This window comes from Periplaneta americana, chromosome 11 (genome assembly GCF_040183065.1).
Source record: "Periplaneta americana isolate PAMFEO1 chromosome 11, P.americana_PAMFEO1_priV1, whole genome shotgun sequence".
In the NCBI taxonomy this organism is placed as follows: Eukaryota; Metazoa; Arthropoda; class Insecta; order Blattodea; family Blattidae; genus Periplaneta; species Periplaneta americana.
In genome coordinates this window covers 108778834-108794043 of record NC_091127.1, presented here as the reverse complement: position 1 = coordinate 108794043, position 15210 = coordinate 108778834, and the positions used below count along the sequence as shown (strand labels likewise).

Genomic DNA, 15210 nt, shown 5'->3' with positions numbered 1-15210 from the left:
CGATATTGTATATTCACGCATTGGATAATATAATTGCATAAACAGGCATTGAATAACGTAGGATGTAATTGCAGTGTTATCAGCAGAAGATGCACTGGGGTGCCAAATCAATTTTTCACAGTTTTCATTTAGAGTAGAGTAGTGATATGACCATTCTTTAAAGAATTAAATATGTATGATTTTTGTGTCTTTCTTTAGCCCCAGCAGTGGGTTGCAAACATGCCATCTTCAGGAGTGGGGCAGAGTCCACCTTTGCGACCAGTGGGTCCGCGAGCGCAGTTCAGGCCTGAAGGAAAACCATTTCCAATACCAGCTCCACCAGGGTCAAAGGTAAAGAAAGAATGAGGAACATTTAGCATTTGGCTTAGAAAATGAACCAGAGATAAAAAAAAAAAACAATCTCTTCACACAACAATATAAACAATAGTTTTCCAATGAATTCTTTCATCAGTGCCATACACAGAATTTTGTCAAGGGGGAAGGGTCATTATTAAAATTGTTTACAATTTACAGTACATTATCTGTATTTCAAATTTTGTGTATTATTATGTTACAGTATATTTATTAATATTGCACTATGTTCTAATAGAACATATTCATGAATATCCTTATGATATCTTTGAAAATAATTTTTTTCACAGCCATCCAATTTTTAATAAATTTTAACTTTTGTTTAATTTTGTATAATAAAAAATGCTTGTATCATTATTACACTTATACAATAATCATTTATATATTTAGTCAACAGTTATTTCTATATGTTAAGTAAGATACTTTACTTTACTTAACAGGAAAACACGTGGAAACAATATATGTAATTTTTTTTTTAAGTTCAAGGTAGGAGGTGGTTTCAAACCCGGTAACTCCCTCCACCTCCCTCTTGCATACGCCCCTGCTTCACATTTTGGAATTTTCGATAATGAGACAGCAGATTCCTTAACAAAAAAAAGGACACAATGATCCAACAAATTACTAATTTATGTTTATCGTTTCAGTCCTTAAAACTGATCATTAAGAAAATACAACAAGAAATACATGAAAAATTAATTCATGTGATTGCAAATAAGCAATGGACTATTTTATTAAACAATAACAATTTAATTCATGAATGTCCATGAATGAAAGCTGTCGCACTTTTTCGATTATATACGGGACATGATTGTTTGGCTGCCCATGTATATAAAATAAATATTTTTCCTACTCCTAATTGTTTATTGTATAAGAAGACAATGTAGTACTCTAATGGATATGACACACCTCAAGAACTGTAAAAGTTTAACAGCTACAGATCTGTATTATGATACTGGGAAGCAAGAAGGCAAATGGAATAACTCCAATACTCCAAGCATAAGCAACCAACCAACCAGTTTTAAATATTTCTGACTTTAGAATACACTGTACTGCACTTGTGATGTTTCGATTATCTTTTCTTCGTTATCAGATGCATGATTTGGCTTTATTTTAATGTTTTATTTTATTTTTTTTTTATTTTATTATGTATAAAATAATATGAGATACCTACCAGATTTTATCATATATCATATTGGGAAGTGTAATTTTATGGCAGTTATTTTACCCCGAGTTCGGTAATTAAAATGGTTTAATTTCGGTGAATATTTCTTTAAAAAAAAAAGGGCAATTTCGCGCATATTTCGCACCCTAAAGAAAGTTAAAAAATAATGAAATAACAATTTTTTAAAACTATTATTGAAATTATCCATTTGAAACTAACAGAGAATTGAAGGGACGAGAATGATATAGTCCTAAACCACACAGACAAAATTTTACAGGAGAGCATGTTACAGATTTAGAGTCAAATGCTATTAGGTGCAGTATCATAATTTCTTCGGGTTATATTTACGTTATTTGTTGAGTAATTTTTACAATATTTTACTAGTAACTTTCCCATATGTGTAAGAAAAAAAAAAAAAACATTTTTGTTAAAAGTGTGACTTTGGACTAGCTCATATTTTCACCCCTCTCATTACTGGTGGAATCAAAACAACGCCAATAGATTCTATGAGATTCCTCACTAATATTAACAGCATCAAAATGACAATAGAAAAAAAAGCACTGATTCAATATGAAAAACTTATCAGATTACCAGGTAACAATTGGCATTCATACAGTCCCCTTTGTAGATTGAAAACTCAAAAAAGTTTCATATCCATTGTTCAAGAATTAAAACAGAAAATCAATATCCCGAATTTAAAAGAAAACTTACAAATTAAACCAAACCCTTTAACTCTATTAAATATAGAATATAATCTAAATTTAACAGAAGAAATACTGAAATCAGAAGTAAACACTGAAATGCTGAAACAATTGTCTTTAGAGACAATTAATACTAGGTACCCTCCACAACACTGGCTTCATTTATACACCGACGGATCCTTGATCTCCAGAGAACAAGGTGCCGGTGCATGTGTTACGTGCTGTCTCTTCTCACTTTATAGATCTCTTGGATATGGAACAACAAGTTATGATGGTGAAATCATTGCAATAAATGAATGTCTCAGGAATCTTCCATGCCACATCAATAAATTTAGGAATGCAGTTATATTGTCAGACTCCAAAGTAGCTATTCTATCAATCGTCTCTAAACACACACCTTCATCTCAAACAGCAGAAATAACTAAAATGCTCTCTCAATTATTATCAGTCAATAAAAGAATTGTATTCCAATGGATACCATCCCATTGTGGGATCCTGGGAAACGAGAATACGGATGCTTTAGCAAAGAAGGGCAGCACTGCTACTTACAGACCTGTTACTAAATCTACGTATTACTCTGTGAAGAGATTTATTAAATCTACATACTTGGACTTCAACAAACAAAATTTGATAACTCAATTCCAAGGGAAAAAATGGAACTCTCTGCATCAAAATCCACAGTTAATTCCCGATTTACCACGAAAATCGTCTGTAGCTGCATTTAGATTGGCAACAGGCCATGATTGTTTGGCCAAACACCTGCATAGAATAGGAATATATCAGTCCCCTAACTGTCCATTGTGCAACTCAAACCAAGAAATGGATTCGGAACACCTCAAAATCTGTGCATCAGTGGCTAGTCATGATAATATCTTTGAAAAATATTGGAGTGCAAGAGGTCAAATGACTTTATTGTCAAACGCCTGGCATTAGAAAACAACAACATATTTTCATCCCTTCAATTGTATGCATCATTAAATAAATTCATAATTCAATTTCATTCGACTGTGTGCAAGTGCTGGTGCTGCCTTCTTGATCTCAGGAAGGCGGGAAAGAGAAATAGCCGTTGCATACTTGCTCCCTGGAAATAGTCCCTGAAACTATGTGTACATGGTAGCCAGATGTCACACACATACATGTAATGTTGAATGATCAAATATGTAGAAATGTTGGTGTATATTTTAGAATGAAAATTTTCACGTTTTATTTGGAAGGAGTCATTTTTCATGCGAATTGTGCATAAAACATTTTCTTTTTTTTTAAATATCATGATTATGAAGTAATTTCGTGGATTTCTATCAATTTCGCGAAAATTTGCAGATATATTTCACTTAATTTTGGACTTTCATTAAGGGATTTGCATTTTCCATGCATAAAATTAAGTTTTTAACACATTTCGCATATATCGTTATATAAAAAAATTACACCTCTAGAATTGAAGTAAAATGACGATTTGCTCAAATTTTGCTTCTTACATTCGGTAAAATGAAAAATTAAGTAGTACAAACAAGCATTGTGTTTCAAATCCCACTGCTTTGAAGTTAATAATTATTTATTATTTATAAATAATTGTTCCGCCAATTGTAAATGACAGACAAAAAGTGTAGGACTTAAAAATGTCTATATGAATTGATCTTAAATATTGACATTACTAAGATGAAAGAAGACTTAAATTTTCTCTGGAAAATTAATCATTATTTGCAAAATTGTACCTGCAATTCAGAATTTCTTTAAAACCTTTCAGAACTCAAATATATCTATATGAATTACTTTTCAAAACGATAAAGAGAGACAGTAAGAAACTTGGGATCTAAGAGATTGGAAAGACACAATTTTAGTCTCAAATGTATAATTTTTAATGAAGTACCATATTAACCTGTATTTCATAATCATTTGTAAAGTCTGCCTTGTATGTCAGGGAGTAACATGGAATCTCAGGGAATTAACTTTTTCATATTTCTGTCAATTTATTGATTTTTGTGAAAAGCAAAGTAATATTAGAAATGAATACGGTATATGAAGGTCCCGCACCGTGGCATTCTGGTCTAAGGCATCCTGTCTAGGACTCGCATTACGAAATGCACGCTGGTTCGAGTCCTCGTGGAAGAAAAATTTTCTCATTAAATTTCAGCCAGTGTAAGGGACCAGTACCCAACCAGCATTGTGATGCACTTGGGGAGCTACGATAGATAGCAAAATTCAGTTACGAAAGCCAGTTATAACGGCTGGGGGGATCATCATGCTAACCACTCCATTCTATTTGGATGATAGTCCACCTCTGCTTCGGCATGTGGACATGAGGCCAGCAGCCAGCTGGTCGACCAAGGTCCTTCATGGGCTGTCATGCTTCGGAAAACAAAAAAACAGTATATAAAGTGGTGAATCAGGTGAATTTGTGCAAAATTAAATATATTTTGTAATCTAGAACTGTGCAATGTAGGAGATCAAATATCTTAACTTTTTGGGATTATAAAGAATATCTTTTTGTGTGTAATCCAGAAAACGGAAGTGTACCTTCTTATTTCAGTACACAGTAAATGATACCGTTCATGTATGTTTTTTAAATAGTACATGAGTTATTCAATAATTATTGGTAACAATGTTCGTATGTGGCGCTATCAGCGGTAAATGGTGCAAGCTGATAACAATGAGAAAGAAGAGCATCTGATGTGTGTTATCTGTGAGTTTGGAGACAGTAATCTCATTTATAAGATATTTGTAGTGAATTTAATTTGTAGACTGTTATCTGTAGTGCTCTAAAATGTTCAACAAATACGAACAAAGATGCTCCATTAAAATTCAGATTGCAAGAGGCAAGAATGCTCGACAATGCCATACAGCATTACTGGAAGCTTATGGTAGAGAGACTTTACCATATCGTACTGTGGCTAGATGGGCACATGCATTTTGCAACGGAAGAGAAGATGTTCATCAAAAACGTGGAGCTGGCAGATTGCAATCAGCAAGTGATGATGTGCATGTGAACGCTGGAAGAACACCGTTGGACTTGTATTGAACTAGCAAGGGAAGTTGGAATTGCTCCTGGTACGATTCTTCACATACCTAAGTTAAGGAAGTTAAAGATGAGGAAAATCTGTGTTCGGTGGGTTCCACACAATCTTAACCCTTAAGTACTCGCGTCGGGTCTATATGACCCGAGTGTTTTTTCTTTCCTCTGTTTTCTTTGCTGGAAGGTATATGAAGAGTGTCGGTGGTGTGTAATTTCTTCTATTGTTGAAATTTTTGAAATGGTCTGGCTGTAGTCATTGTTGAGATTATCATTTAGCCCCAACAGCTGCTTATATGTGATTTGACCCGACGCGAGTGTGCGTTCTTCTAAAAGACAGGAAGATTTTGTGAATAACTGAGGAGATTTCTTTATTTATGCGTAAGTATTATTTGATGTAAGCTTTATATTATATTCTTCACATTTTCCGCATTCATTTCAGCTGTATATGCAGCTCTTTTTATTATTATTTTCAAAGAATGTCAAAGAAAGTACTAACAGACGAAGAAATTGCAGAGAAGTCGAAGTCGAGGAAATTACTAGTAACAGACGAAGAAATTGTAAGGGAGTTGAATACGATTCTCAGGTAATGCACTAATGATAATGACAATGGTGAATCTGTGGGGGAACTTTCTGAGCTTGACGATGTCATAGATGAGGACACAGGTTCCTCCAAAAAGCCAGAAATTGTGACGTTTTATAACTGTACCAAGGGTGAAGTTGATTCATGCGACCAATTGTGTAGCAACTATAGTATTGGACGTAGAACAAGAAGGTGACCACTGGCAGTGTTCTTCCATTTCATAAATGTTTCAGCACTCAACTCATATGTTGTTTATTATAAGATGAATACCAGAGAGAAGATACGAAGAAGAATATTTCTGAAGAATCTGGCTAAAGAACTTCTTATGGAAAACGTTGTCAGGAGAATGAGTAATCCTCATGTACTGTATCACGCAGTCTCAGGGCAAGAATAAAAATATTCCTAACGGAGAGAGGCGTTGAAGTGCCACCGAAAGAACAACAAAATGAAGAAACAAGAAGTGGACCAATATCTCAGAAAAGGAAGAGATATCATATCTGCCCTAGCAAAAATGATAATAAGCATTCAACACAGTGTGCTGCTTGTTTGGGACAAATATGCAAAATTCACTGCAAAGTTGTTTGCACAATATGTGGAGAATAAGCCAAGAAATGAAGCTCTGTTTTGTTTTACAATGTCTGATTGAAAAGTTTTAAGACTGAAGCCAGCAGTGCTTATTGGTTTGCGGTGACATCTTAGGAATCGATGTAACAATTCAGAATGAACCCCTTTGAAGGGCATTGACTGCAGTAGCCTTTAGGTACAGTGATCTTTTATTACAAACCCAATCAACATTTTTCAAGAATGTTTCCAAATCTAGGATAATAGTAGGAGTTTGTATATTCCTCCACAAGAGGACTGTAGTAGTCTTTAGGTACCATTATTATGAACCTAACCTTAAAATTTTTCAATCACACCTCGTAAAGAAACAGTATGGTTATAAGATTTTAAAGTCATGTTTTCACTTTTCTTTAGTTGAGATTTACAAATTTCATTGTATTTAGATAGTTTTCACTTTTTTAAAGTTGAGATTCACAAATTTCATTGTATTTAGATAGTTTTCACTTTTTTAAAGTTGAGATTCACAAATTTCATTGTATTTGATTATGTTCAATATAAATAATGTACAGTTCAGAATAAAATATTTCATTTACTTCAGTTTAAACATTTTATTTACCCCATAATTTTGCCATGAATCCACGTCCAGATCTTAGTTTATGCCAATGGGTCAAATTGACCCGACGCGAGTGTTTATGTAACTTTCTACCAGGCGAGTGCTTAAGGGTTAAAGAAGAAAACATATGGCAGCGAGATTGCACTTAGAATCCTATGGACATGAAGACGAGTGTTTCCTTCAACTTATTATATTAGGTGAAACCTGGGTTCGATGCTACCAACCAAAATTGAAGAAACAGTCAAATGAGTGGCGGCATAATGGTTCCCCACGGCCAAAAAAGTATGGGCAAGAACAGGATCCACTTAAAGTCATGTTCATTGTTGCTTATGATTTTGACAGTGTCCTTGTCACTCATTCAGTTCCTGCGGGAAATCATGTGAATGGTGCATATTACAGTTACTTTCTGGAACACCATTTACGATCAGCTGTGCGCTGTAAATGTTCAAATCTCCTGAATTCTCATCCTATTGTGCTACATGTTGGTGCTCACTCTCACATAGCTGCCCCTGTGATTAATTTACTTCACAGATGGAACTGGGAAATTCTGGAGCATCCTCCATACTCCCCAAATATGAGCACATGTGATTTTGACCTTTTCAAGAAAATGAAATTACCACTTAGAGGAGTTTGCTTTAGAACCAGAAAGTCAATTCTAGCAGCAGTAGAGCAGTCTGTTCGAATATTAGTACAACAAGATGCTGTGGATGGCATCCGTCATCTCCCTAAGGTGTGGAGACAGGTTCATGTTGGAGGAGATTACTTCTGAGCACTTGACTATTCTGAAAATGTTTTCTTTATTGTTATTTCAAATGTTGCCACTAATTACTGAATGACCCATGTACGTAATTCAAACAAACTATAAACAGTAATATCATTTGCAACATGATAAAAAATTACATTGTTTAAAACGCGTAAAATTTACATTGAAAAGTTTGTGTTATCTTCGTGATACTCGTTTTTATGTAGTATTATATATTTATGTAGTATAATGTTATTGTCCTAGATGCTAACAGTTGGAAATGCAAGGTTCATTGGTTAATGCTAGTTGAGGGCATAACATTCATAGCATTACTTCCTTTGAAAAATAATTACCAGTAAATATGGGACCTGTCCCTAAATGAGAGAGATCTATTCAGAATTAACCAATTTTTTCTTGCTCACGTCATAATTCAACTCTGCTAATTGTCATTCTTTAAAAGTAATTAATTCAGAGTGTCTCTAGTAATGAAATTACGCATATTGTTTTGCTTCATATATTTAATCTTGGTGCCACTACCTGAGCTGTGGTGCTTGGTAGTGAGTGATTACATAATAATGTGAGTCTAATACAGTAGAAGGCTGAGAGAGAAATTGGCTGCCCATTCATTGAAATGAAGATCAGAGAACTTAAGAAACAAGTCTAATAACAGTTCGTAAGATGATTAAAATGTGATTAAAGCTTTTCATTGTGCTTATAATTTTTGCTTCACATTTTCGGTAGACATCCAGTTAATTTCACTTCACAGATGTGCCTACCTCAGAAGTGGAATTACTGTTAACTATCAAATCTTCATATTGCAAGAAAGTTTTTGTTGACCATATTTGGAGATGTTAACCAACAAGTATTACATACTCATACTTAACAGAGTTTGCACAGCAGCAATCAGACACTGACACACCACTTTCTTCTTTTTCTTCTTCTTCTTCTTCTTCTTCTTAGTGTCCTTATATAATGGAGTAGACTGCTATTGAAGCCCTTAGTCACGAATGGCCCATTGTGCACCCCATAAACTGGAAGTAAACCCCGTATACTGCAGTATATGACCAACTTGCAATTCTGCTGGGTTTTATTTCCTCAAATTCCTCTGGGGACAACATGTGTTTCCCAAGATATCAATGCAACAACACCACAAGAATTTTAATACTTGCTAGAGTCGTGTATGAAAAATTATTCTGAGTGTATTATTGGTTTGCTGATTGTCTTATGAAATATGTCTTCTTTCCAGGGCCAATCTCCAAATGTGGCAGGTAATGCGGCAGCATATCCCCCACAGGCACCTCCAAAACGTGAACTCGTATTCCCACCAGACAGCGTGGAAGCAACAGTGCCTGTATTATACAAGCGCAAACGGATGTCACGAGCGGATGTTGCTCCTGTCGAGGCTTGGAGGCTGATGATGAGCCTGCGGTCAGGCTTGCTGGCAGAGAGTTGCTGGGCACTGGACGTGCTCAACATTCTGCTGTTTGACGACACAACGGTAGCTTACTTTGGTCTGGCACACATGCCTGGCCTGCTTGATGTGCTGCTCGAGCACTTCAGGCGCAGTCTCGCTGACATGTTTGATGCACCCTCCACCACTGACGCTGATCGAAAATGGTACCAGGTCCCAAAACCAGATCGCAGTGACGTGGATCTGGGTTCAGTGAAGGAACCAATAGACTCTAATGATCGTATGACTCTGCTTGAAGCCACCCCTAATTACACTTTGTTATCACGGAAGGGTGACCCTGTGAAGGTGGTTAACAAGGACAGTGATATATTTGTGTTGGATAGTCGAAAGATCTGGGATGTGGATGGTGATGTGGTAGAGGAGAACGTTACTGCAGAGGTGGAGCAGGATCAGTGGCAGGTGGCAATGACGGACAGCAGCTCCACCAAGTACATTGTGACCTGTTTCCAGGGTGAGTTTGGCAATGTACCCTTCGTGAGGCTGCTACAAGACAAGAAAGCGACGGAACCAGAACAAGAGGCTCCAGAGAAAGAGCAGGTCGAGGAGGAAGTCCCTACCGCCAGTCCCCAAGCACCAGAAAAAGAAGAGCCAGCAGTCGTCAAAAGTGTTAAAATAGAGGAGGATCGAGAGACTTCTGACACCAGTAGTGAAAAACCCAATGTGATAAGCAAAGAGGACAGTGTTAACAAAGAGTGTGTGGTAGTTGCAGCAGGTGAGAGGAAAAACTGTGACAAGAAGAAACGGACTAAGACATTAATCGGTGTGCTTTCTCGAATACAAAAGGAACCGATGGAAGTGAATGATGTGCTGACCAGAGAGATCAGAGAGAAGGTGGAGAAAAATGAAGTGGTGAAGAAAGAAGACAGCAATGAAGAGAAGGCTAACAATAATGATGGCGAGACTGGTAAAGTATTAGATGACAAAGATAAAAAGGATAAGATTACATTGGAAACCACACCTGAAGAAACCATGGAAACAAATAGCAACAGTCTGTCATTAGAAAATAGTAGCAACAGTAACAGTAGTAGTGGCAGTGAGACTGGAAAGATCAGGAAGGAGCCCGATGATAATAGTAAAGCACAGTCCCCTGCTGAGGAAAAAGTGACCATCAGGATGGAGAACAAAGATCAGGATGACCAGGATAGCAGGTATGACAACCACCTGGGACTGAGGATTCACGACCCTGCTGGCACTCTGAAAAGGCGCCGTATGTCTGACTACGAGGATGAGTGCTACACCCGTGATGAGGCCAGCTTGTACCTTGTGACTGAAACCCAGGACGCCTTAGCACGGCGCTGCATCTGCCTCTCCAATATCTTGCGTAACCTGACATTTGTTCCAGGCAACGAGGTGGAGTTCGCCAAGAACGCCACATTTCTGGGACTCCTGGGCAAACTTCTGCTACTACATCACGAGCATCCAGCTCGCACGCAGAAACAGCGCAACTACGACCGCGAGGAAGATGCCGACTTCACAGACTCGTGCAGCAGCCTGCAGGGTGAAGCAGAATGGTGGTGGGACTTTCTGCACCACATACGGGAGAACGTGCTCGTCACTGCTGCCAACATTGCGGGGCACATGGATCTGGGCCAGTACCCGGAGGAGATCTCGCGACCTGTGTTGGATGGACTGCTCCATTGGGCAGTGTGCCCTGCAGCACATGGCCAGGATCCATTCCCTACAGTTGGCCCGTCTTCGCCCCTCTCCCCTCAGCGACTGGCATTGGAGGCACTGTGCAAGCTGTGTGTGACTGACAACAATGTGGACCTCGTAATTGCCACACCCCCATACTCACGGTTGGAGCGGTTGTGTGCGGTATTAACCAAGCTGTTGTGCCGGAGTGAGGAGCAGGTGTTGCGCGAGTTCGCTGTGAATCTTCTACACTATCTGGCCGCAGCTGACAGCGGGATGGCCCGCACTGTGGCACTACAAAGTCCTTGCGTCTCCCTGCTGGTGGCCTTCATTGAGCAGGCAGAGGCCAGTGCACTGGGTGTGGCCAACCAGCATGGCATCTCAGCCCTGCGGGAAAATCCTGACTCGATGGGCACCAGCTTAGACATGCTCCGCAGAGCAGCTGGCACCTTGCTGCACTTGGCACGACACCCTGACAACCGCCCCCTCTTCCTGCAGCAGGAGCAACGACTGTTGGCCCTGGTGATGAGTCAGATCCTGGACCAGCAGGTTGCCTCTATTATCTCTCGCGTGCTCTTCCAGTGTTCGAGGCCACACCCAGAGCATGTGCACTTCAGTCCTGTGCACTCCACGATCTCCTCGTAGTGAACAGATCTGTGTTGCAGCAGTGCCCCAAGTTAAGTTAGAAGTGTTTACAATTAATTACCTATGGTTCCACGATATTGGAGCAGATGTGTTAGTTCGCAGCTGAGAACTTGTGAGATACTGTTGATGAGCGTAGTAGTAAGGTTGACAAATCTCAATGAGGATACAAAGAATGAATTACCTGCAATCGCTAAGCAGGTATTGGTATTTTGTAGATAGGGGGGAATGAGAACTCTTCGGTAGCATCTTGAATCGTTATGATTTTTGCAATCTGTATAAAGAATTATCACATGTGAATTTGTGATCTTTCCAAGAGCTGAGTCTCCAGTTTTTCAGTCTTAGTGCAAGTAAGATAACTTACTGCCTTGCCTTGTGAATGATTTCATGCAGAGTTATGTTCTCTTGTGTAATTGTGAGGGTAGATGAGTGTGTGAGTGACCTACAGTACATAGTATTTGCTGCTACCTTAACCATGTACAAACACTACTGGGCTGGATAAGTGAAGTGCAGGGTGTCGAGACAAAACCTACAATGAGACTGAAGGTGCCACTTCCAGCTGATGTGCTGAAACTTTTACGTAGTAGTTAGCTTCGTAGAAGGACAGGAGATTTATTTTTACCTTGTGGGAGATCAGTGTAACAGGTCTGGATATGAGCAAAGATGCAGTCCTGATTCTCTGGACTGCTGGGAGGCTGGGTACAGATCTCGGGGTGGGGTCCGTGCTGAATTGAGCAGCGAGTTGTGGTAGGACAGACAAGCAAATGGTTTTTAATCATGAGGCCTCCGTGAAATATTAAAAATACACAAATATAAAAGGATTAGATTCTCCATAGTATAAGAACACAAATATAGTTATTGAATTGTACCATTTTGTAAAGTGCAGCGAGATGCCACCACGTCAAAAAAGTAAAAGGATAAAAAAAATAAACTTCTGTGTTACTTGTAATACCGATTTGAATGATCACTGTATTTATTATTTTGATTCTTAACTCGACCATGAATTAGTTTTCATGCAAAGAGTGCGGACATGTGTGAACGAGGTGCAGTGCGACAGGTATGATGGGTGGGTGGATTATGGAGTGACAACACTGTTAGTTTCTCTCAAGAAACAAGTGTATAGCCCTTCCTACCTGCTAATTTTCTTCACTGGAGTTGTCAGTCCTATCTGGTGCCACCCTCCCAAGCTAAGTATCCCTTACTCCCTGTTCAAACAACATCCCCCCCTAGGTTGCCCTTGGTCCTCATTTCATATTTGGTATTTACTTGTGCAAATGCTTTATATATGTCTGAATACTGAAAAATCAGAAATAAATGTACATAAGAAGTACTAAATAATATGTGATATTTAATGTTAAGTAATACATTGTAGGGTGTGGTGAATGCTGTTTGCTTCTTGTCTTGAGCAATTCCTACCCTCCTTTCCTAAAATATTTATCCTTTGAAACTTTTACTTCATTAGAGAGAAGATGGACAAACACAAACAAGTGCAGTGGAGCAGGATTTGAAGTTTCATTTCATCACTAATGAAGGAAATCGAAAACCACCCTTATTAGTGATATGCTGTATAAAAATCTTCAAATCCTGTGGACCTGGGTTTGATCCCAGCATACAACCAATTTGAGTTAGGCAAGCCCATGGTCCATGTAACAGGGGTTTCTTCTAGTAGCTGTGATTACCCTATGGCATTCCAACAAATCTCCATGGATGTAATATCGATAGGGTTGTCACCTTTCAAGGGCTGCTGGGCTGGACAAGAACCGAAAAACAAAGATTTTTTTTCTAATTCAGTCTACTTTATATTGTCTGACAAGTGAAAACAGTCAATATAAAATTTACTATTTCCCATTTTAACAAGAAAGTAATTTTAAAATAAAGTGTCAGTATTCATAATTTGAACCTAATGAATGCCCTTTATCACTTAACTCAGTGGTACATATTCAAGCTTGTATGAGCAAGCGTACATCATGGGCAGATTTCTCTGCGTGCGTGTTACTTCCCTTCTCCTACTAGAATGCACTGAAAGAGGGTAGTGAAGCAAATGTTGTCCATGGACAACTCAGCAGGTAGAGCAGGAAATTTGCCTTCAGAGCTAAAAATAATTTAATTTTCACAAATTACATTATTGAAATGGATGTACAACAACTTTTTTAGCTTTTCAGTTCCTTAAATTATGAAATGTATCTGAAGATTCTTAAATTTGCAGTTTAAAATAACAATATTACGATTTTCTTCAGCACATATGAGGCGTTCAGAAGTCAACATGATTAACTCCACTTTTGGTTATTTCAGAGTTTCTAAGTTGGCAATGTATTAAATTGACCATATTTTCAGTGGTCAAAATGATTAACTCCATAGTTCAGTAGAAGGCCCACAGAATGCAATATTATTCTTGACTACAACACAGAATCAAATGTGTGTATTCAACTTTAACCTTGAATATCTCAAAATCTTTGGAAAAGGAGTTAGTCATGTTGACTTCTGAACGCCTCATATGTAGGCCTACAGGTAGGTAAGGATACATATAATTGATCATCAACAAAGCCTGGAATAAGAGCCAAGCTCTTCGTTGATGGTAAGCATACTATACTTAGATTTGCTTCTTCAAATAACATTTTACAAGATGTAAAGGCTAGTGTGAGACGGAAATCGAAGTTATTCTGGCGAAATTACATCTTAAAGAGTTCATTTTCTCATAACAATATTGCTATTACAATGGCAATGATGTTATACTCCAGCAGTTTGAGAAGTTTTATATGTGGACGCATTTATTTTTAAATTATTCATTTGGTATTGCAAATTACAAGTAACTTTGTTTAGTTATTAAAAATTTCATATATAACATCTTCTGTTGTGAAAAAATGTTAAAGAGGTAAAGAAAAGTGTAAAAAATTATTGTAACTCGACTTTATTTAAAGTTCTTTCTGTTCATCCTTGTCTTTTTTATTCACTGCTCCCTGTACAGCAATATATAGTGCAGCTAAATAGCATGTGAAGTTATCCAAGGTGGTCATTCACATACTGTTTCTTATGCATCCCCGACTTAACTCGTTCAAGATCCAGTGAAGAACATGGGAGAGGTGATAGTAGAAGAAAGAAGAATAAAGTGCATAAGATTTGATGATAATGGCATTTCTAGCAAAAGAGGAATATGCTACTGGAGCCAAATGACAGCTGTGAGCAGTATGGGATGAAGCTTTGGGTGGAGTGTGGCATTGAATGGCGCAGAAACATGGACATTACGATGAAGTGAAGAGAAAAACTACTATAAGTATTTGAAATGTGGATATGAAGAAGAATGGAGCATGTGAAATAGACGGACAGAAAAAGAAATGAAGCTGTGCTAGGAAGACTGGGTGAAGAAAGAATAATGCTGAAATTGATCAGGAAGAGAAGAAGAAATTGGCTAAGAACAAACTGCCTACTGAAGGGTGCACTGGAAGGAATGGTGAACAGGAGAAAAGTTCGAGGCTGGTGATGATGTCAGATGATACACAACATCCTATTCTGAAGGAATCTACGCAAGTGAAGTACTTAAGCATTTAAGGTGGAATATACATGGTTCTTCTTTATGTAACAGACTTCGTAAAACAATTTATAAATTTGTAATTCTTCACTTTTACATCTCTACAAATATTATGTGATTAGTTTATTTAGGTTTGGTTCACTCTGTCATCCAGTATGGCAGCGATGGGGAAAGGGGATGGAACAAACGTAATCAGCAACTTACTCACTCCACATTACC

At 37.9% G+C, this 15210-nt stretch overlaps 1 protein-coding gene across 12 annotated transcripts in view; it reads left to right on the top strand.

Moving 5' to 3' along the window:
* Window positions 1-12803, top strand: part of osa (trithorax group protein osa) — a 742554-nt gene extending 729751 nt beyond the window's left edge. For all 12 annotated transcript variants that reach the window (XM_069839840.1, XM_069839842.1, XM_069839841.1 and 9 more), the window contains 2 exons: window positions 199-330; window positions 8967-12803. In XM_069839840.1, the coding sequence (XP_069695941.1) occupies window positions 199-330; window positions 8967-11468 (2634 nt within the window). In that variant the 3' untranslated portion in view covers window positions 11469-12803. The remainder of the gene's footprint in view (window positions 1-198; window positions 331-8966) is intronic.
* The last annotated feature ends 2407 nt before the right edge of the window (window positions 12804-15210 follow it).